The 23,807-nt window shown below is 40.6% G+C and overlaps 1 protein-coding gene across 1 annotated transcript in view; it reads right to left on the bottom strand.

The window, feature by feature from the left end:
• Positions 1-23,807, bottom strand: part of sol (small optic lobes) — a 193,110-nt gene that overhangs the window by 28,647 nt on the left and 140,656 nt on the right. Inside the window, exons 10-13 of the mRNA XM_071680008.1 lie at positions 20,730-20,894; positions 9,860-10,056; positions 6,811-6,992; positions 5,050-5,192 (exon numbers count right to left, since the gene is read on the bottom strand). Coding sequence (XP_071536109.1) covers positions 5,050-5,192; positions 6,811-6,992; positions 9,860-10,056; positions 20,730-20,894 — 687 coding nt within the window. The remainder of the gene's footprint in view (positions 1-5,049; positions 5,193-6,810; positions 6,993-9,859; positions 10,057-20,729; positions 20,895-23,807) is intronic.

Here is a 23,807-nt window from a genome sequence, read left to right on the forward strand (position 1 = left end):
GTTCCAACAATATTGTATGGTTGCGAGGCGTGGCTTATAGATAGAGTTGTGCGCAGGAGGATGGATGTGCTGGAAATGAGATGTTGAGGACAATGTGTGGTGTGAAGTGGTTTGATCGAGTAAGTAACGTAAGGGTAAGAGAGATGGGTGGAAATAAAAAGAGCGTGGTTGAGAGAGCAGAAGAGGGTGTTTTGAAATGGTTTGGGCACATGGAGAGAATGAGTGAGGAAAGATTGACCAAGAGGATATATGTGTCGGAGGTGGAGGGAATGAGGAGAAGTGGGAGACCAAATTGGAGGTGGAAAGATGGAGTGAAAAAGATTTTGTGTGATCAGGGCCTGAACATGCAGGAGGGTGAAAGGAGGGCAAGGAATAGAGTGAATTGGATCGATGTGGTATACCGGGGTTGACGTGCTGTCAGTGGATTGAATCAGGGCATCTGAAGCATCTGGGGTAAACCATGGAAAGCTGTGTAGGTATGTATATTTGCGTGTGTGGACGTATGTATATACATGTGTATGGGGGTGGGTTGGGCCATTTCTTTCGTCTGTTTCCTTGCGCTACCTCGCAAACGCGGGAGACAGCAACAAAAAAAAAAAAAATATATACATATCCCCGGGATAGGGGAGAAAGAATACTTCCCACGCATTCCTCACGTGTCGTAGAAGGCGACTAAAGGGGACGGGAGCAGGGGGCCAGAAACCCTCCCCTCCTTGTCCTTTAATTTCTAAAAGGGGAAACAGAAGGAGTCATGCGGGGAGTGCTGATCCTCCTCGAAGGCTCAGATTGGGGTGTCTAAATGTGTGTGGATGTAACCAAGATGAGAAAAAAGGAGAGATAGGTAGTATGTTTGAGGAAAGGAACCTGGATGTTTTGGCTCTGAGTGAAACGAAGCTAAAGGGTAAAGTGGAAGAGTGGTTTGGGAATGTCTTGAGAGTAAAGTCAGGGGTTAGTGAGAGGACAAAAAGCAAGGGAAGGAGTAGCACTACTCCTGAAACAGGAGTTGTGGAAGTATGTGATAGAGTGTAAGAAAGTAATTCTACATTAACATGGGTAAAACTGAAAGTGGATGGAGTGAGATGGGTGATTACTGGTGCATATGCATGCACCTGGGCATGAGAAGAAAGATCATGAGAGGCAAGTGTTTTGGGAGCAGCTGAATGAGTGTGTCAGTGGTTTTGATGCACAAGACCGGGTTATAGTGATGGGTGATTTGAATGCAAAGGTGAGTAATGTGGCTGTTGAGGGAATAATTGGTATACATGGAGTGTTCAGTGTTGTAAATGGAAATGGTGAAAAGCTTGTAGATTTATGTGCTGAAAAAGGACTGCTTGTGATCGGGAATACCTGGTTTAAAAAGCGAGATATACATAAGTATACATATGTAAGTAGGAGAGATGGCCAGAGAGCATTATTCGATTACGTGTTAATTGATAGGCGTGCGAAAGAGAGACTTTTGGATGTTAATGTGCTGAGAGGTGCAACTGGAGGGATGTCTGATCATTATCTTGTGGAGGCAAAGGTGAAGATTTGTAGGGGTTTTCAGAAAAGAAGAATGTTGGGGTGAAGAGAGTGGTGAGAGTAAGTGAGCTTGGGAAGGAGACTTGTGTGAGGAAGTACCAGGAGAGACTGAGTACAGAATGGAAAAAGGTGAGAACATAGGAGGTAAGGGGAGTGGGGCAGGAATGGGATGTATTTAGGGAAGCAGTGATGGCTTGCGCAAAAGATGCTTGTGGCATGAGAAGCATGGGAGGTGGGTTGATTAGAAAGGGTAGTGAGTGGTGGGATGAAGAAGTAAGAGTATTAGTGAAAGAGAAGAGAGAGGCATTTGGACGATTTTTGCATGGAAAAAATGGAAATGAGTGGGAGATGTATAAAAGAAAGAGACAGGAGGTCAAGAGAAAGGTGCAAGAGGTGAAAAAGAGGGCAAATGAGAGTTGGGGTGAGAGAGTATCATTAAATTTTAGGGAGATCAATAAGATGTTTTAGAAGGAGTTAAATAAAGTGCGTAAGACAAAGGAACAAATGGGAACTTCAGTGAAGGGGGCTAATGGGGAAGTGATAACAAGTAGTGGTAATGTGAGAAGGAGATGGAGTGAGTATTTTGAAGGTTTGTTGAATGTGTTTGATGATAGAGTGGCAGATATAGGGTGTTTTGGTCGAGGTGGTGTGCAGAGTGAGAGGGTTAGGGAAAATGATTTGGTAAACAGAGAAGAGGTAGGAAAAGCTTTGCGGAAGATGAAAGCCGGCAAGGCAGCAGGTTTGGATGGTATTGCAGTGGAATTTATTAAAAAAGGGGGTGATTGTATTGTTGATTGGTTGGTAAGGTTATTTAATGTATGTACGATTCATGGTGAGGTGCCTGAGGATTGGCGGAATGCTTGCATAGTGCCATTGTACAAAGGCATAGGGGATAAGAGTGAGTGCTCAAATTACAGAGGTATAAGTTTGTTGAGTATTCCTGGTAAAATATATGGGAGGGTATTGATTGAGAGGGCGAAGGCATGTACAGAACATCAGATTGGGGAAGAGCAGTGTGGTTTCAGAAGTGGTAGAGGATGTGTGGATCAGGTGTTTGCTTTGAAGAATGTATGTGAGAAATACTTAGAAAAGCAAATGGATTTGTATGTAGCATTTATGGATCTGGAGAAGACATATGATAGAGTTGATAGAGATGCTCTGTGGAAGGTATTAAGAATATATGGTGTAGGAGACAAGTTGTTAGAAGCAGTGAAAAGTTCTTATCGAGAATGTAAGGCATGTGTACGTCTAGGGAGAGAGGAAAGTGATTGGTTCTCAGTGAATGTAGGTTTGTGGCAGGGGTGTGTGATGTCTCCATGGTTGTTTAATTTGTTTATGGATGGGGTTGTTAGGGAGGTGAATGCAAGAGTTTTGGAAAGAGGGGCAAGTATGAAGTCTGTTGGGGATGAGAGAGCTTGGTAAGTGAGTCAGTTGTTGTTTGCTAATGATACAGCGCTGATGGCTGATTCATGTGAGAAACTGCGGAAGCTGGTGACTGAGTTTGGTAAAGTGTGTGAAAGAAGAAAGTTAAGAGTAAATGTGAATAAGAGCAAGGTTATTAGGTACAGTAGGGTTGAGGGTCAAGTCAATTGGGAGGTAAGTTTGAATGGAGAAAAACTGGAGGAAGTGAAGTGTTTTAGATATCTGGGAGTGGATTTGGCAGCGGATGGAACCATGGAAGCGGAAGTGAATCATAGGGTGGGGGAGGGGGTGAAAATTCTGGGAGCCTTGAAGAATGTGTGGAAGTCGAGAACATTATCTCGGAAAGCAAAAATAGGTATGTTTTAAGGAATAGTGGTTCCAACAATGTTGTATGGCTGTGAGGCTATGGATATAGTTGTGCGTAGGAGGGTAGCTGTGCTGGAAATGAGATGTTTGAGGACAATATGTGGTAAGAGGTGGTTTGATTGAGTAAGTAATGTAAGGGTAAGAGAGATGTGTGGAAATAAAAAGAGTGTGGTTGGGAGAGCAGAAGAGGGTGTTTTGAAATGGTTTGGGCACATGGAGAGAATGAGTGAGGAAAGATTGACAAAGAGGATATATGTGTCGGAGGTGGAGGGAACGAGGAGAAGTGGGAGACCAAATTGGAGGTGGAAAGATGGAGTGAAAAAGATTTTGAGTGATCGGGGCCTGAACATGCAGGAGGGTGAAAGGCGTGCAAGGAATAGAGTGAATTGGAACGATGTGGTATACCGGGGTCGATGTGCTGTCAATGGATTGGACCAGGGCATGTGAAGCATCTGGGGTAAACCATGGAAAGTTCTGTGGGGCCTGGATGTGGAAAGGGAGCTGTGGTTTCGGTGCATTATTACATGACAGCTAGAGACTGAGTGTGAACGAATGGGGCTTTTGTTGTCTTTTCCTTGCGCTACCTCGCACACATGAGGGGGGAGGGCGTGGTTATTCCATGTGTGGCGAGGTGGCGATGGGAATAAATAAAGGCAGAAAGCATGAATTATGTACATGTGTATATATGTATATGTCTGTGTGTGTATATATATGTATGTGTACATTGAGATGTATAGGTATGTATATTTGCGTGTGTGGACGTGTATGTATATACATGTGTATATGGGTGGGTTGGGCCATTCTTTCGTCTGTTTCCTTGTGCTACCTCGCTAACGCGGGAGACAGCGACAAAGCAAAATAAATAAATAAAATAAATAAATAAATATATTTTGAATCGATACAGAAATTAAATTTGGCAAAATACACAGTATAGACACATGATAATTCACACAAAACATGGTTAATGTTCCATAAAAGGCATCACTTAAACCTCTAATCCACCAAAATGGTGGGTTAAAGAACTAGCCTGACACAAGGTAAACATTCCTGATGGGTATCTTTTGATATAACATCAATAAAATCCACATACCACTCAGCAGAACCACATCTCAAAACAATTGGATCATACAAAAAATCAGTAGGCACTAATTCATAAATAAGTTTAACCTTCAATCATGCTCTGAATCCATCAATATCAATATGATGTCATACTGACAAAAACTACCTAAAATGACAATCTGACATTTTCTGTCATATTAACTGCAATACAGTATGCATGAAGCTGAAAAATGAAAGGCTGTAGATCTAAGTTTCCTGGAAGTGATCGATTATTAGATTTAATTTTAAGGAATCTCTCTTACATATTAATGATGAAGACAACAATATGAGACTGAACCTTAGCAGGGAGTAGCACTAGCAGCAAGGGTGGTATGATGTACGTGGTAGGAAGAGTGGGATAAAGGTTCAATGAGTGATAAAAGTACAATATCATTTTTGAGAAAAGTTCTATGCAGCCCTCCAAGATACATTATAGTTATGCTTTTTTATGTACATTTAGTTTGGCTGTGTTAATATTGCTAAAAGATTCCTCTATCATGCCAACCAATACTAGACGGCTTGTTTGGGGACTATTAGATAAGTGAGGCAGGTGATGTGTTGGCTCAAGAAAGAAACTGTTATCAAAAAGTGTCTCAATACAAAATTTTGGTATCACATTAGTAAAAGAATACATCCACAAACCTGTGCAATGGAGGTACAGAGTCGACAGTTTTTAGTTGAGCACGTGTGGAAACAACATTGTAGCTTTCACGACAATCACACATCACCTGAATGCATTTATCAGGGTGACGGTTCTCCACCATTACAACTAGTCCTGCCCAGCCCTGAAGATGTAATTTATGTTAAATCTAATCATTCCTTATCAAGTATGCTGTTTTCAAAACCCATGCTGGGCATATGCAAAATCTCTCCCAGTCACTCTAGTTACCAAAAACTGCCAATGACATTACCTAATCTAAGGTTAAAATCCTAATCAGTTTCATTATACTCTAATAAACCCCTAGGTTAGGTCAGTGAACTCTAAGTAGTTAGTTAAGGCTCTTATAAATTACCCCAACATAACTGAGACAAGATTAGAAAATTACAAGGTGTGCATATGATTATCTGTTTGCACTGCATAGGGTGGGAATTTTACTTCTTTATTTACCACATGGTCAAACCTGCACAATACATGATGAATTATTCCAGTTGGTTTAATTATTCCAGTTGGTTTATCACATATAATATCATCAATATCCATGCTAGTATGAGTAAAGATAAGGTTTGGTAATAATGGTGTACCAATCCTTCTCATCCTAGTCTATTCACTGATGTGCTGGTTCAGCAAATTTTTCTTGTTACACCCTGTAAATTGTGATTCCAATACTCTCTGTTACAACAAAAATTTTAATTCCTCCAGTCAGTGTCTCTATAATTGAAATCCCCATTATCAGTACCCTACCCTCTCTGATAAATGGATGTTTTACTGCTTTCTGTACCATCATGATTGTTCCTTCAACATAATCAATGCATACTTGTTATAGATTGCTGTAATTCTTTGGAGGAATATATATCAACACAATGTTGCATTTATTTCCTTCAGTTACTCTTCCCATTATGTTGTCTGATGGGGGCCATCTTCCACTACTTCCTGAAACATAAGGCTATCTCTCATTAATAGGATCAAACCTCCCTCTCAATTGCCTTCTCTTTCCCTCCATATTCTTATGTACCCCTCTGGATAGAATAGGCGAGATCTTCTATCTTTTGGCAATCTCTGTTTCTATTGCCTTTCTGTCACATTAGTTCTCAGTAACTTATGCTGAAAGTAAAGTTTTCAACTTTCATTCAAATACATTAAGTCTATCTTCATTTCTTTTTCATTCACATTTCAAGTCATACACTTCCGAATATAAATGTTCACCTTACAAATCAATGTTCACCTCACAAATTACTATCATATGACCTAATAAGACCTCTTAGCCCTTCCTACATTCATACTACAATATCCTGCATAACATTTCTTGTCTAACATGTCTTCTATGAAACCATGTCATGTACATTTATGGACATCAAACATTAAGAGTACGTAAAGTCTATGCAAACACTCATACCCAGTGATGTACATATTCCACACATCATTTCAAGAATATAATTTTTACTATACATATCATTCCTAAAATGAAGTAAATCAATTGGATTTATTTTTCCATGCAAATTCATATACGGTCTTGAAAGGTTCTGACAGTTATGATTTGCAGTTGCTTTCAGATATGATATACTGCAGATACACCCATCACATTCATAATAACAAAATTCTTCGCTCATAACTAATACAACTGGATTCAGTCACCTAATAAACAATTGGAAGTCCCTAGACTACCAAACCCTTTTAACCTAGAAGGTTTAATAGAGTTCACAAGTACACAAGTCAAACAAAAGGATTAAACAAATGTCTATTACCTTAGTAAGGTAGTACACAGTCATTCCTTGTCGTCCTTCATGACGCTGTCCTTTTGCTAGGCACAGATTAATCAGGGAGTCAGCTAAGAGAGAAGCTGGGGCTGTGATCTGCTCTACTGCTACACGTTTGCTGCTATGAATAGCAAGGACATAGCCAGGGTAGCCATCAGAGATATCCAACCCTAATGGGACGAAACAAAAATACATAAGCAATACTTCATTCAGAGAAGTTTCACTAAGACTATGAGGAAGCTTTAATGTTCTAAAGATGTATATCACACAAAATTTTTATTAGGGATGTTTTAATAAAGAAGCCAAGGAATGTTTTGTGGGGCCTTGTTGTGGACAGAGGGCTGTGGTTCCACTCCTGACATGTATAACCTATTTGTCAACCTCACTCATTCTCTCCATATTTTTAACCACACCCTCTTCAGCTCTCTCAACCACACTCTTTTTATTACCATACCTATCTCTTATCCTTTCACTACTCACTCAGTCAATCCATCTCACACCACATTGTCCTAAACATTTCATTTAAAACACATCCACCCTCCTTGGCACATCCTCAGCTATAGATGATGCCATGCATACATACACTGCTGGGATTACTAGAACTTGAAACATACCCATCTTTTCCATCCCAGATAATGACCTCTCTCTTTCCACACAGTCTTCAATGCTCCAAGAACCATCATCTCTTCACCCACCTAATGACTCACTTCCGCTTCCCTGGTTTCATTTGCTACCACATCTACTACCAGATATCAAAAACACTACACTTACTCCAAATGTTTTCCATTCAAACTCACACCCCAACTAAGCTGTCCCTCTGCCCTGCTAAGCCTAATAACCTTGATTTTACTCAAATTTACTCTCATATTCCTCTTACATCACACTCTTCCAAAAAAAACCCAGTCAGCAACTTCTGCAGTTTCTTATTTTGAATGCCATCAGAGCTGTCATCAGCAAACAACTGACTCATTTCCCAGCCCACCTCCCTACTCCCTACAAACTGCATACTTACCCCTCTCTCCAGGAGTCTTAAATCTACTTTCCCCACCACCCTGTCCATAAATAAATCAAACAGCCATGGTGAAATCACATATACCTTATGCACACTAATCCTCACCAGGAACCACTCCCTCTCCTCCCTCCCTATTCATACACATGCCTTACACCCATGATAAACACTTCTCACTGCTTCCAGCAGCTTTCCTCCCACACCATATATTCATGAGACCTTCTACAAGCTATCTCTAACAACTCTATCATATTCTTTCTCCAAATCCATAAATGCCACATATAATTCCCTCTTTTCCTCTAGGTATTTTCTCACACATTTTTTAAAGAAAATACCTAATCCACAAATCCTGTGCCACCTATGGAATTGCACAGTTCTTCCCCAATCTCATGCTTTGTGCATGTCTTCACGCCTCAATCACCACTCTCCCATACAGCTTACCAAGTACACTCAACAAACATATACTTCTTGTGTGTATGTGTGTGCTTTTAAACATTTGCCATTCTCGCATCAGCGAGGTAGTGCCTGCAACAAATGAAGAAAGACCCTCAATCTCTCCCATCCACTTTCTAGCTTTGTATAAAGCATAGAAGCACATTCACTTCCAAAGCAAATTACATAAAAAAGAGAAAAAAGGATACTAATCCATGAAATGGAATAAGTCAGCCTGGCTGCACATCTCTAGTCTTCTGTGGTCAAGAGCCACTGGGTTACTGACCCCATCTCTGTGATTGTCTCTGAAAGGCTAAATGCAAGCCTAAAATGAGTAAGCAGCCCCTATCTAGTTCAAAGGATGTTTAGTTTCTAACCCCTAATATTCCTCAAGAATATACCCCATGTTTCCAGGACAAACTATAGGTTACTGAAAAAATACAGCAAAAGTTCCAGATCTGAGAATCATGCTGCAAGTCTTCTAAGTTGGACAGACTGACAGTAAATTTGACCTGAGTCAAGCTGGTGGGGTAAAGCCTGTGGTATGCTCCTCAGAATAACTGCCGGTCTACTATGTAGCTCACTCTTGATTGGCTGAATCTTTTCACAATAGATTATTAATGGCACTGAATTATTTACAACAGATTATTGGCCACACATGTTCTAATGAACTTTCGTTAGCTAAATTCATACATCAAACACTAAGGCATGGGTATTTGATTCAAGCAGCTGTGTCCCAGTACCAACATTAATATCAGTCCATATCTAATCATATATCACTTCCTGCATCAAACATATGAGGATGGAATCTTTTAACAGCACTTCTATCAAAGCAAATTTCTTGACACCCTTCCATGTTTGCTTTACTCTTTTACATCTTCACCCACACTAAGTTTCACATTAGCTTTAGTCTCACACTCTTTCCCACTCATCTAACTTAAATAGACATCACTTGGTACATCTTCCTTCCCCCTTTCTTCTCATAAGCCCATGACCTCCAAGGATATTACACTCTAACTAGATCAACAACTAATTTCAATATACCTGGTTTTCCACATCTGTTGTCATTTTTAAAAATTTATGATTCTGATCCCATATGTTGCACTCTACTGTACCATACAAAACATGCTATTGTCCATACTCAAATCACTTAGTGCATGCCTGCATTTTATATAATGATAAAGCATGTGAAAAAGAAAATCTGCAGAACATGATTTTCATCTACAATCACCAACCTAACTCCAACATACATGGAAAGGATCAAGGGCACACAGACTTTTGCCTTATTTAAACATTTCCTCAACTTATGTCCAGTACTCTGAAATAAACAACACTATTTTAGTACTTAAGTTCAATATCAGACAAAGTTTATCCATCAAATGAGACTAGAACCTCTAATGACACTTTAATCCTTGCACACAACATACCTTGTTTCCATAATATCTACAATATTTCCCCAGGCATCCTCATCCAAGATGCAAAACAGAAAATGTGGAAAAGGTAAGAAAGCAAAATAAAAGGGTATTTAGACAAACATCCATACTTCTATAAGGGTGGAGATGCATTACACAAATGGCAAAAACAATTTCCTCTCACCTGTATGCCAGTGATTGAATGCCAAACACACCGCAATATATGCTCCAGGCTCTAGCATAGCATGACATCCCACGAAGCCCCGTACTTGCCGTTTGGAGTGCTTTACCAGAGCTCCAACCGTAGGGGTAGCAGTGGTTGTAGTGCGGAACAAAACCACACATAAATCAAGGGGAGATCTTTGGGAATTTTCTGAATTTCTGTAAAGAGATAAAGAAAAATTAATAAACCGCTTAACTTACCTAACGTCATAACAACAAAGACATAAGTAAGGGACATTATTTACAAAGTTTTCATACAATAAGCTTCACTGTTGTCCATTTCTGCCTCAGTGAAAATACAACCTGAAGTGAGGTCCAACTCAAGCATCACACATATAAATTTGTTGTCTGTCTTTTAGACAAAATTTCAACAATAGTAATGTAAGTTGTCCTTACAAATAATATTCTGAGGTCAAATCTCACTAAAATCCAATGCTTACCAAACAACTCTATCTATTCAAAATTTAAAAGGTGGTCCTTAGAAAAGATATACCTTTCTATCTATCTATATCTCTGATGCCTGTTCCAACTGCAACTCCCTCAAAGGGGTGGCCATGGCAACAGGGTCTCCATAACTAAAGAACTCCAGTGCTGCTTCTTAGCCTTTAGTGCCTCACCCTTAACAGGACACTGGCAGAGGGCAAGTCTAGTGCAGTGTTTACACAGGCTCATGATTAGTGTTCCTAATGACTACTTCTATCTAATGCTCCTACCAACTGCTTCTACGAATGTTTATACCTGATAATCATGCCTAAATGTTCCTATCCAGTACTACTATCTACTGTTCTAACCATTTTGCCAAAAGGCAGGGCTAGCACATAGTGCTTCCTGCAGAAAGATCTAGAGTTATGAAGAGTTAAGTGTTGTCAAGTGTTGCATATGACAAGGAGAGATTGTATGTTCGTGAACACTATGCCAGTAATCCACATGTTAGTGAGGCAGAAAGAAAAGACAGCTATCTGAGTCAGAAGAGTGCAACTTGACAACTACTAACCCTCCTCATACCCAGGCAGGTAGCAATGGCAACATACCTCCGTCACTGGCTGCCTACCAACTACTACCTACAGATATACCTTTCTCTCTTTATTATCAACATTTCATTCTCAATTTATTGGGGGTGATGAAGGCTATACAGCCTTCACTCCATTGCCTACACACACACACACACACACACACACACACACACACACAGACACACACAAACACACACACACAGTTAACCCATGTCCAGTGAGTTATATACACATTTACATTTTCATACTTGCTTGCCTTCGTCCATTTCTGGCGCCACCCTGCACCAGCGGAAACAGCATCACCACCCACTGCGTCAGAGAAATAGCACCAGGAAAAAAACAAAAAAAGGCCACATTTGTTCACACTCAGTCTCTAGCTGTCATGTGTAATGCACCGAAAGCACAGCTCCCTATCCACATCCAGGCCCCACAGACCTTTCCCTGGTTTACCCTAGACGTTTCACACACCCTGGTTCAGTCCAATGATAGCACATCCACCCCAGTAAACCACATCATTCCAATTCAATCTATTCCTTGCATGCCTCTCACTCTCCTGTATGTTCAGGCCCCGATCACTCAAAATCTTTTTCACTCCATCTTTCCACCTCCAATTTGGTCTCTGCTTCTCCTTCTACCCTCCACCTCTGACAAATATATCCTCTTTGTCATCCTTTCCTCACTCATTCTCTCCATATGTCCAAACCATTTCAACACACCCTCTTCTCTCTAAACCACACTCTTTATAATTACCTCACATCTCTCTTACCCTTTATCTCTTGGGATAGGGGAAAAAGAATACTTCCCACGCATTCCTCACATGTCGTAGAAGGCGACTAAAGGGGCAGGAGCGGGGGGCTCGAATCCTTCCCCTCTTCGTATTTTAACTTTCTAAAAGGGGAAACAGAAGAAGGAGTCACGTGGGGAGTGCTCATCCTTCTCGAAGGATCAGACTGGGGTGTCTAAATGTGTGTGGATGTAACCAAGATGAGAAAAAAGGAGAGATAGGTAGTATGTTTGAGGTAAGGAACCTGGATGTTTTGGCTCTGAATGAAACAAAGCTCAAGGGTAAAGGGGAAGAGTGGTTTGGGAATGTCTTGGGAGTAAAGTCAGGGGTTAGTGAGAGGACAAGAGCAAGGGAAGGAGTAGCACTACTCCTGAAACAGGAGTGGTAGGAGTATGTGATAGAGTCTAAGAAAGTAAACTCCAGATTGATATGGGTAAAACTGAAAGTTGATGGAGAGCGATGGGTGATTATTGGTGCATATGCACCTGGGCATGAGAAGAAAGATCATGAGAGACAAGTGTTTTGGGAGCAGCTGAGTGAGTGAGTTAGTAGTTTTGACGCACGAGACTGGGTTATAGTGATGGGTGATTTGAATGCAAAGGTGAGTAATGTGGCAGTTGAGGGAATAATTGGTATACATGGGGTGTTCAGTGTTGTAAATGATAATGGTGAAGAGCTTGTAGATTTATGTGCTGAAAAAGGACTGGTGATTGGGAATACCTGGTTTAAAAGGAGAGATATGCATAAGTATACTTATGTAAGTAAAAGAGATGGCCAGAGAGCATTATTCGATTACGTGTTAATTGATAGGCACGCGAAAGAGACTTTTGGATGTTAATGTGCTGAGAGGTGCAACTGGAGGGATGTCTGATCATTATCTTGTGGAGGCAAAGGTGAAGATTTGTAGAGGTTTTCAGAAAAGAAGAGAGAATGTTGGGGTGAAAAGAGTGGTGAGAGTAAGTGAGCTTGGGAAGGAGACTTGTGTGAGGAAGTACCAGGAGAGACCGAGTACAGAATGGAAAAAGGTGAGAACAAAGGACATAAGGGGAGTGGGGGTGGAATGGGATGTATTTAGGGAAGCAGTGATGGCTTGCAAAAAATATGCTTGTGGCATGAGAAGCATTGGAGGTGGGAAGATTAGAAAGGGTAGTGAGTGGTGGGATGAAGAAGTAGGAGTATTAGTGAGAGAGAAGAGAGAGGCATTTGGACGACTTTTGCAGGGAAATAATGCAAATGAGTGGGAGATGTATAAAAGAAAGAGGCAGGAGGTCAAGAGAAAGGTGCAAGAGGTGAAAAAGAGGGCAAATGAGAGTTGGGGTGAGACAGTAACATTAAATTTTAGGGAGAATAAAAAGATGTTTTGGAAGGAGGTAAATAAAGTGTGTAAGACAAGGGAACAAGTGGGAACTTCAGTGAAGGGAGCTAATGGGGAGATGATAGTGGTGATGCGAGAAGGAGATGGAGTGAGTATTTTGAAGGTTTGTTGAATGTGTTTGATGATAGATTGGCAGATAAAGGGTGTTTTGGTCGAGGTGGTGTGCAAAGTGAGAGGGTTAGGGAAAATGATTTGGTAAAAAGAGAAGAGGTAGTAAAAGCTTTGCAGAAGATGAAAGCTGGCAAGGCAGCGGATTTGTATGGTACTGCATTGGAATTTATTACAAAAAGGGGTGACTGTATTGTTGACTAGTTGATAAGGTTATTTAATGTATGTATGACTCATGGTGAGGTGCCTGAGGATTGGCAGAATGCTTGCATAGTGCCACTGTACAAAGGGAAAGGGGAAAAAAGTGAGTGCTCAAATTACAGAGGTACAAGTTTGTTGAGTACTCCTGGGAAATTATATGGGAGGGTATTGATTAAGAGGGTGAAGGCATGTACAGAGCATCACACTGGGGGAGAGCAGTGTGGTTTCAGAAGTGGTAGAGGATGCATGGATCAGGTGTTTGCTTTAAAGAATGTGTGTGAGAAATACTTGGAAAAGCAAATGGATTTGTATGTAGCAGTTATGGATCTGGAGAAGGCATACAACAGAGTTGATAGAGATGCTCTGTGGAAGGCATTAAGAATTTATGGTGTGGGAGGCAAATTGTTAGAAGCAGTGAAAAGTTTTTATCGAGGATGTAAGGTATGTGTACATGTAGGAAGAGAGGAGACTGATTGGTTCTCAGTGAATGTAGGTTTGCGGCAGGGGTGTGTGATGTCTCCATGGTTGTTTAATTTATTTATGGATGGAATTGTTAGGGAGGTGAATGCAAGAGTTTTGGAAAGGGGGGCAAGTAAGCAGTCTGTCATGGATGAGAGAGCTTGGGAAGTGTGTCAGTTGTCGTTCGCTAATGATACAGCACTGGTGGCTGATTCATGTGAGAAACTGCAGAAGCTGGTGACTGAGTTTGGTAAAGTGTGTGAAAGAAGAAAGTTAAGAGTAAATGTGAATAAGAGCAAGTTTATTAGGTACAGCAGGATTGAGGGTCAAGTCAATTGGGAGGTAAGTTTGAATGGAGGAAAACTGGAGGAAGTGAAGTGTTTTAGATATCTGGGAGTGGATTTGGCAGCGGATGGAACCATGGAAGCAGAAGTGAATCATAGGGTGGGAGAGGGGGCGAAAGTTCTGGGAGCTTTAAAGAATTTGTGGAAGTCGAGAACATTATCTTCGAAAGCAAAAATGGCTATGTTTGAAGGAATAGTGGTTCCAACAATGTTATATGGTTGCAAGGCGTGGGCTATGGATAGAGTTGTGCAGAGGAGGGTGGATGTGCTGGAAATGAGATGCTTGAGGACAATATGTGGTGTGAGGTGGTTTGATCGAGTAAGTAATAATAGGGTCAGAGAGATGTGTGGTAATAAAAAGAGTATGGCTGAGAGAGCAGAAGAGGGTGTTTTGAAATGGTTTGGTCACATAGAGAGAATGAGTGAGGAAAGATTGACAAAGAGGATATATGTGTCGGAGGTGGAGGGAATGAGGAGAAGTGGGAGACCAAACTGGAGGTGGAAAGATGGAGTGGAAAAAGATTTTGAGTGGTCAGGGCCTGAACATGCAGGAGGGTGAAAGGAGTGCAAAGAATAGAGTGAGTTGGAACGATGTGGCATACCTGGGTCGACGTGCTGTCAATGGATTGAACCAGGGCATGTGAAGCATCTGGGATAAACCATGGAAAGTTCTGTGGGGCCTGGATGTGGAAAGGGAGCTGTGGTTTCAGTGCATCATTACATGACAGCTAGAGACTGAGTGTGAACGAATGTGGCCTTTGTTGTCTTTTCCTAGCGCTACCTCGCACACATGAGGAGGAGGGGGTTATTTCATGTGTGGCGAGGTGGCGATGGGAATTAATAAAGGCAGACAGTATGAATTATGTACATGTGTATATATTTATTTGTCTGTTTTTGTATATATATGTATAGGTTGAGATGTACAGGTATGTATATTTGCATGTGTGGACATGTATGTATATACATGTGTATGTGGGTGGGTTGGGCCATTCTTTCATCTGTTTCCTTGCGCTACCTCGCAAACGCGGGAGACAGCGACAAAGAAAAAAAATAAATAAATAAATAAATACTCTCTTACCCTTTCATTACTTATTCAATCAAATCATCTCGCACCGCATATTGTCCTCAAACATTTCATTTGTAACACATCCACCCTCCTTCGTACAACCCTATCTATAGCCCATGGTCCTACTATTCCTTCAAACATACTCATTTTTGCTCTCTGAGATAACGTTCTCTCTTTCCAAACATTCTTCATCGCTCCTAGATCCTTCAGCACCTCCCCCAACCTACGACTCACTTCCACTTCCATTGCTCCATTTGCTGCTAAGTCCACTCCCAGATATCTAAAACACTTCACTTCCTCCAATTTTTCTCCAATTAAACTCACATCCCAACTAACTTGTCCCTCAACCCTGTTGAACTTTATAACCTTGCTCTTATTCACAATTACTCTCAATTTTCTCCTTTCATATACTTTCCAAACTCAGTCAACAACTTTTGCAGTTTCTCACTTGAATTGGCCACCACTGCTGTATCGCTGGCGAACAACAACCGACTCACTTCCCAGGACCTCTCATCCCTCATCTCTCCAAAACACTTTCATTTACCTCCTTAACCACCCCATCCATAAACAACTGACTTTAACTGGGAACCAATGACTCTCCTTTCTTCCTACTCAAACATATGCCTTACACCCTTGGAACAATGGAAACAAAAGTGAGTCACAGGGTGAAGGAGGAAGCAAAGGTTCTGGGAGCAATGAAGAACGTGTGGAGAGAGAACATTATCTCAGTGAGCAAAAATGGGTATGTTTGAAGGCATAGTAGTCCCAACAATATTATATGGTTGCAAGGCACAGACTATAGATAGAGTTGTTTACATTATTTACAATTTACTGCATAATGACCTGAGCCATCTGCATATATACCTACCTTCACATGCCCAAAAATTTCAGAATTCAAAAATATATTCTCAAGAGAGAAAAGGAACTTCATCCACAACATAGTGAGATACCTACATTACAATATTATCAGTTGCAACTGCAACATTTTAGCAGGCATTAAGTAAGAATAGTACATTCATATCAACTTAAAGCTTAAATAATCTCATTATTGCATCAAAAACCTGACAGCATAATTCATCATATCATCTCACAATCTAAACCTAGATCATATGGTATAATCTATATCATAATGGACAAGCACATCCTTTTCCTCAACAAAACACATCTTACATTTTCTATCTTTATCCTTTAAACTTACTTCATATTCCTATCTATTCTTGTATCTTAGCCCTAATCTAGCAACAATAATATCCTTAAGCCTATTCTTGCAACATGTATGGGATCCAACACCACATATTTCATCATATGCTCCCTCTCCAATTGCTCTTTCTCCCAAAACTTCCTTTTGATGACATGCCTAGACTGTCTTATATGTTTAGGGAAATAAAAACCTACTTTATCCCATGTACATCTAGCTTCTGCCATAGTAATGACCATTCTATTTTCATCAAGTCCAACATGTGTTGGCATCCAGTGACATGAAATAATGCAAATGAGTGGGAGATGTATAAAAGAAAGAGGCAGGAGGTCAAGAGAAAGGTGCAAGAGGTGAAAAAGAGAGCAAATGAGAGTTGGGGTGAGAGAGCATCATTAAATTTTAGGGAGAATAAAAAGATGTTTTGGAAGGAGGTAAATAATGTATGTAAGACAAGGGAATCAATGGGATCTTTGGTGAAGGGGGCTAATGGGGAGGTGTTAACAAGTAGTGGTGATGTGAGAAGGAGATGGAGTGAGTATTTTGAAGGTTTGTTGAATGTAATTGATGATAGAGTGGCAGATATAGGGTGTCTTGGTCGAGGTGGTGTGAAAAGTGAGAGGGTTAGGGAAAATGATTTGATAAACATAGAAGAGGTAGTAAAAGCTTTGCAGAAGATGAAAGCCTGCAAAGCAGCAGGTTTGGATGGTATTGCATTGGAATTTATTAAAAAAGGGGGTGGCTGTATTGCTGACTAGTTGGTAAGGTTATTTAATGTATGTATGACTCATGGTGAGGTGCCTGAGGACTGGCAGAATGCTTGCATAGTGCCAATGTACAAAGGCAAAGGGGATAAGAGTGAATGTTCAAACCACAGAGGTGTAAGTTTGTTGAGTATTCCTGGGAAATTATATGGGAGGATATTGATTGAGAGGGTGAAGGCATGTACAGAGCATCAGACTGGGGAAGAGCAGTGTGGTTTCAGAAGTGGTAGAGGATGTGTGGATCAGGTGTTTGCTTTGAAGAATGTATGTGAGAAATACTTAGAAAAGCAAATGGATTTGTATGTAGCATTTATGGATCCGGAGAAGGCATATGATAGAGTTGATAGAGATGCTCTGTGGAAGGTATTAAGAATATATGGTGTGGGAGGCAAGTTGTTAGAAGCAGTGAAAAGTTTTTATCGAGGATGTAAGGCATGTGTACGTGTAGGAAGAGAGGAAAGTGATTGGTTCTCACTGAATGTAGGTTTGCGGCAGGGGTGTGTGATGTCTCCATGGTTGTTTAATTTGTTTATGGATGGGGTTGTTAGGGAGGTGAATGCAAGAGTTTTGGAAAGAGGGGCAAGTATGAAGTCTGTTGGGGATGAGAGAGCTTGGGAAGTGAGTCAGTTGTTGTTCAGTGATGATACAGCGCTGGTGGCTGATTCATGTGAGAAACTGCAGAAGCTGGTGACTGAGTTTGGTAAAGTGTGTGAAAGAAGAAAGTTAAGAGTAAATGTGAATAAGAGCAAGGTTATTAGGTACAGTAGGGTTGAGGGTCAAGTCAATTGGGAGGTGAGTTTGAATGGAGAAAAACTGGAGGAAGTGAAGTGTTTTAGATATCTGGGAGTGGATCTGGCAGCGGATGGAACCATGGAAGCGGAAGTGGATCATAGGGTGGGGGAGGGGGCGAAAATTCTGGGAGCCTTGAAGAATGTGTGGAAGTCGAGAACATTATCTCAGAAGGCAAAAATGGGTATGTTTGAAGGAATAGTGGTTCCAACAATGTTGTATGGTTGCGAAGCGTGGGCTATGGATAGAGTTGTGCGCAGGAGGATGGATGTGCTGGAAATGAGATGTTTGAGGACAATGTGTGGTGTGAGGTGGTTTGATCGAGTAAGTAACGTAAGGGTAAGAGAGATGTGTGGAAATAAAAAGAGCATTTTTGAGAGAGCAGAAGAGGGTGTTTTGAAATGGTTTGGGCACATGGAGAGAATGAGTGAGGAAAGATTGACCAAGAGAATATATGTGTCGGAGGTGGAGGGAACGAGGAGAAGAGGGAGACCAAATTGGAGGTGGAAAGATGGAGTGAAAAAGATTTTGTGTGATTGGGGCCTGAACATGCAGGAGGGTGAAAGGAGGGCAAGGAATAGAGTGAATTGGAGCAATGTGGTATACCGGGGTTGACGTGCTGTCAGTGGATTGAATCAAGGCATGTGAAGCATCTGGGGTAAACCATGGAAAGCTGTGTAGGTATGTATATTTTGCGTGCGTGGACGTATGTATATACGTGTGTATGGGGGTGGGTTGGGCCATTTCTTTCGTCTGTTTCCTTGCGCTACCTCGCAAATGCGGGAGACAGCGACAAAGCAAAAAAAAAAAAAAAAAAATATATTATTTATTTATTTATTTTGCTTTGTCGCTGTCTCCCGCATTTGCGAGGTAGCGCAAGACTTTATTATGGTGGATGACCAACTACCTACCCTCATGTATCCAAGATATGGTTGTACTTTGTGTAGTGAAGACAATTGAGAAACATCATAAGCCAATATTCCAGTTTCATGATAAGAGAAGAAGTGGACCAGGCGGTATGATAGAGTGGTTAAATTGATGAAAACTTCTATTGACGTTTGTGTAAATAAATCATTTTTTTTTTTTTTTTGCTTTGTCGCTGTCTCCTGCGTTTGTGAGGTAGCGCAAGGAAACAGACGAAAGAAATGGCCCAACCCACCCCATACACATGTATATACATACGTCCACACACGCAAATATACATACCTACACAGCTTTCCATGGTTTACCCCAGACGCTTCATATGCCTTGATTCAATCCACTGACAGCACGTCAACCCCGGTATACCACATCGCTCCAATTCACTCTATTCCTTGCCCTCCTTTCACCCTCCTGCATGTTCAGGCCCTGATCACACAAAATCTTTTTCACTCCATCTTTCCACCTCCAATTTGGTCTCCCTCTTCTCCTCATTCCCTCCACCTCCGACACATATATCCTCTTGGTCAATCTTTCCTCACTCATTCTCTCCATGTGCCCAAACCATTTCAAAACACCCTCTTCTGCTCTCTCAACCACGCTCTTTTTATTTCCACACATCTCTCTTACCCTTACGTTACTTACTCGATCAAACCACCTCACACCACACATTGTCCTCAAACATCTCATTTCCAGCACATCCATCCTCCTGCGCACAACTCTATCCATAGCCCACGCCTCGCAACCATACAACGTTGTTGGAACCACTATTCCTTCAAACATACCCATTTTTGCTTTCCGAGATAATGTTCTCGACTTCCACACATTCTTCAAGGCTCCCAGAATTTTCGCCCCCTCCCCCACCCTATGATCATACATTTCCCTTTTCCATAGCCAGAGGTTGAACCATTATGTGACATTCATTTTTCATTTCATTTCCACCTAGAAGTTTCAGTTTTCTAAATCATTTCTTACATTTTTCATATATATGTATAAATATTATCCCTGGGGATAGGGGAAAAAGAATACTTCCTAAGCATTCCTCACGTGTCGTAGAAGGCGACTAGAGGGGACGGGAGCAGGGGGCCAGAAATCCTCCCCTCCTTGTATCTTAACTTTCTAAAATGGGAAACAGAAGAAGGAGTCTCTTATTTCTAAGTATTAGAATTACATTCATTTGCCTGAACACATTCTCTAGTTTCTCTACTTCAGTTCCCCCCTTGAATTGTGACAGTTAATCCACCTGGGCACATCAAAAATTATACTAAAGGCATCACTCTGAATTACTTTTATGGCTGTTGCTTTTAATTTTGTAATTGTAGCCTAACCCACAAAGCATAAGTGACTTATGACTTAATGACAGTATATAAATATCTTTATAGCTCTAGTGGAGGCAAAAGTAGATTTATGCACCAAATACTTTAAAACCCTGGAGTGATTCCCTGGTTCCTTACAGTAGTTTACCTCTTCATGCATTACCCTTCCATGCTCAAATATCATATCTACATACCTAAACTTTCTCACCCAGTCTAATTTATAATCACCAAACTTTAGCATCACCTCAGGCAGCTTTCTCCCTTTTCTCACTATTCCCACTTCCATATATTTCTTTACAATAACCTCCAGGGTTCTCTGTATATCATGTAGAAATTTTATCTTGATAACAATATCATCAATATAACCTATTTGTCTAGTATCAGGTGGGAAATTACCCAAAGTTCTCTTACCTTATCTGGCTGCATTTGTCAACATTCTTTGTTCTATAAATACATAAAGATAACATTCATATGCTGGACAGTATATATAAAAGACATACCTGTGTCCTTCCTGGAATAAAGTAAATTCTACTTCTGTTGGTTCAAGAACTGTTATCAGTGTTGGTGTTAGTGCTCGACGATCAGCCATTGATGGCAAAGCTCCAGTGACACGAACTTCAGACCAATTGCTGTGTACTTTACAGATGTCAATACAATCAAAGTACCTGGAATAACTCAAAACATGAACTTTAAAACAATACACAAAGTGGAATGCTTTTCTTATACTTGCATTACCTTTCTTAGATTCATGTAATTCTCAGGAGAAAGAATACAAGGACTAACACTAGCTCAAGAGAGGCTGTTCAACATCAGTATGACAATGAACCAGAAAAGAAAAAAGTATTATAGGCATCTGGAGTGCTGGGAGTATGAATGTGGAAGAAACTGCTCTCTGCAACAATAGAAATAATCTAAAATTGCTTCCAACAGTCCCAAAAACTGGGAAGGATGGAATATAAAAATTTCCCTCTAACAATCAAGCAATTTACTATATCTTCAACTTCTGTGTTAAAAACCAAATAGCAAAAATGGAAACTTACAATGAAAGATTCTGAATACTGGTTTAACCATCTAAAAACTGAGGCAATCAGCAATCACGTATAAAAAGCTCATGATGATAATGAGAAACACAGCCACAATTATAAAAATGGGAAAATGTATAAGTTGGGAAGAAAAAAATTTAGTAGAGGTAGACAAAAAAACAAGAGCCCCCCATCCACAGCCAAGCCCTATGGACAATTCCATAGTTTACCTTCATCACTTCATCAGCCAAGTGCAGCCCCCTTATACCACACCACTATGGGAGTTCCTATGTTGATCAGGAAAGCCGTGCAGAGGGAGGTAAACAGGTGCAAGTCAGTAATGGTCACTGGGCTAGAGGAAGATCACTTGTCAAACAAGGAGGAAAGAGTAGCCAGAGAAGGGTAGAAGGACCACACTTAATAGAAGCAAGTGGAGAAATTACAGAAGTTAGGAGAATGAAGAAACACAGAAGGGATACCAGAGGAAGGCCACTTAGGGTTACACTTGATATGAAGCTGTGTAACTGCGAGGTACTTAAACAAGCATATAAACTTGCTAGAGAAGGCGAGTTCAAAAAAATGTTTCTCAGGAGTGACAGGTGAGGGAAGTCAGAGAGACAGTCAAGAAGATCTTGCAAAACATAAACTCAGAGAAATCAGATCAGACCAGAGGGAGGAACAACACCTACACATCTAGTCCAAGATGGCCGGAACTAGCTAGTAGCAAGTGCTTTAGGATAAAGGCTCTGTATACAAATACAGCAGGCCTAGTGGCAAATGGATAGGAGCTAAAATTTAGGGACTGTTTACAAGACTGCAACCTAAACACTGTGAGAGTGGTAGAGACAAAACTCACAAGTAACTATACTCTAACTTCAGTCTGTCAAGAGGGATACACAATAGCAAGAAGGGATAGAGAAAATAAAGGAAGGGGGATTAACCCTCTTGATGGGATTCCATAGAATTCCAGGGAGTATCAGTAAATGCTGCCTTCAGACAATGCATAATGGGGATGATTATTGTGGGTGGGAAGTGTCTCATAATACTATTAGTTTATTATCCTCCAAAGAACCACAACAAAGCAGAACAGGTTTATAAAGAAAATAATGAATAAACAATAATAGTGGTGAAGGATGCAAAGAGACAATGCCTCCTTGGAGATGGTAAAGTACTGCAACCTATCTATCCATCTGTATCTCCAATGCCTATTCCTTCCAGAAATTCCCATCAAGGGGGTGGCCGTGGAAAGAAAGTCTAAACTTGTTCCTGTCCTTACATGCCTCTCTCGCACACACTATTCCAAGCATTCCTCCTCCATTTCTCTCCCTCCAGTACTCTTCCACTCTATTTCTCCATGTCACAGGTGGTCTTCCTCTCACACCAACCTAATCAATTGTCCTATCAAACACTTTCCTTGTAAACTCCCCATCTCGTATTCATTCTAAGTGCCCAAAACAACCTGATAATCCATTCCCTTTGCTTTCCCTACTATATCAATTTCTCATATATCCCCCCTCATTACTTTCTTCATTCCATCTAGTTATACCACATACACCTATCAAATAACTCATTTACACAGTCAGAATTCTTGACCTCTGTGATTCATCCCATACCCATGTTTCGGCTGCAAAAGTACTAAGCTCTCCCATAATCCTTTCTTCGCTTCCATACTTACACCACTACCCTTCAATATTCTAATAAGGGAGCCAATGACTCTTCTACCTTGTAATGCTCTCTCTCTTATTTCTCCTACCATATCACCAAACCTACCCAAGAGAGCTCTTAAATACTAAATTCAGTCATCTCTTCCAATCTTTCTCCCTCATATCTATAACACACTTTAGTACACTTTTGTCTCTCACTCTACATGACTTTGCAAAATCTATACTTTCATTGTTTCCTTTCAAACACCTTTACTGTATTTCACTCACATTTACCTTCAGTCACCTACGTTTACATACATCATAAAACATTCTTACAACCACCTCACAACTCAACTTCTTCACTCTAAGCAAACAACACAGTTCTTCCACAAACATGCTTGTGTACATAGTACATATCCAGCTAACTCATCATACCATTAGTAGCCAACAGATGCCTCTCACATCACTTGCAAGACAAGGTAGAAATCCTGCTCTCCACAATAACCCCAGAACCATTATCATAAGTGCAGATCCCTCAACCTGAAGGTCAAGCATACATGGTGACCTTATGGAAAATACATAGATAGCTGGGTTAGCTGACTTGTTCAGAGGAACACTTATGAGGCTGAAATGTAAGTTAAGAAAACCAAGATGTGAAATTTGAGGAAATAAGGGACATAGATATTGATTTTAGTAAGATAATGTAAGGATGAAGGCTTGAATGGGCAGCCATCATCCTCATGCTTGTAGAAGAAATAAAGTAATAATTGCACTTAATATCTGCCTTATGCAAGTATGGGGTAAAGAAAAACTTTGCAACAAATGACAAGCAAAAAACAAAAAATTTCCTCAGAAAAATAGGAATGCAATAGCCTTTCCACTTCTGCCAGCCACATTTTGTCTTTCTGCTTAT

Source organism: Panulirus ornatus, chromosome 30 (genome assembly GCF_036320965.1).
Source record: "Panulirus ornatus isolate Po-2019 chromosome 30, ASM3632096v1, whole genome shotgun sequence".
Classification (NCBI taxonomy): Eukaryota; Metazoa; Arthropoda; class Malacostraca; order Decapoda; family Palinuridae; genus Panulirus; species Panulirus ornatus.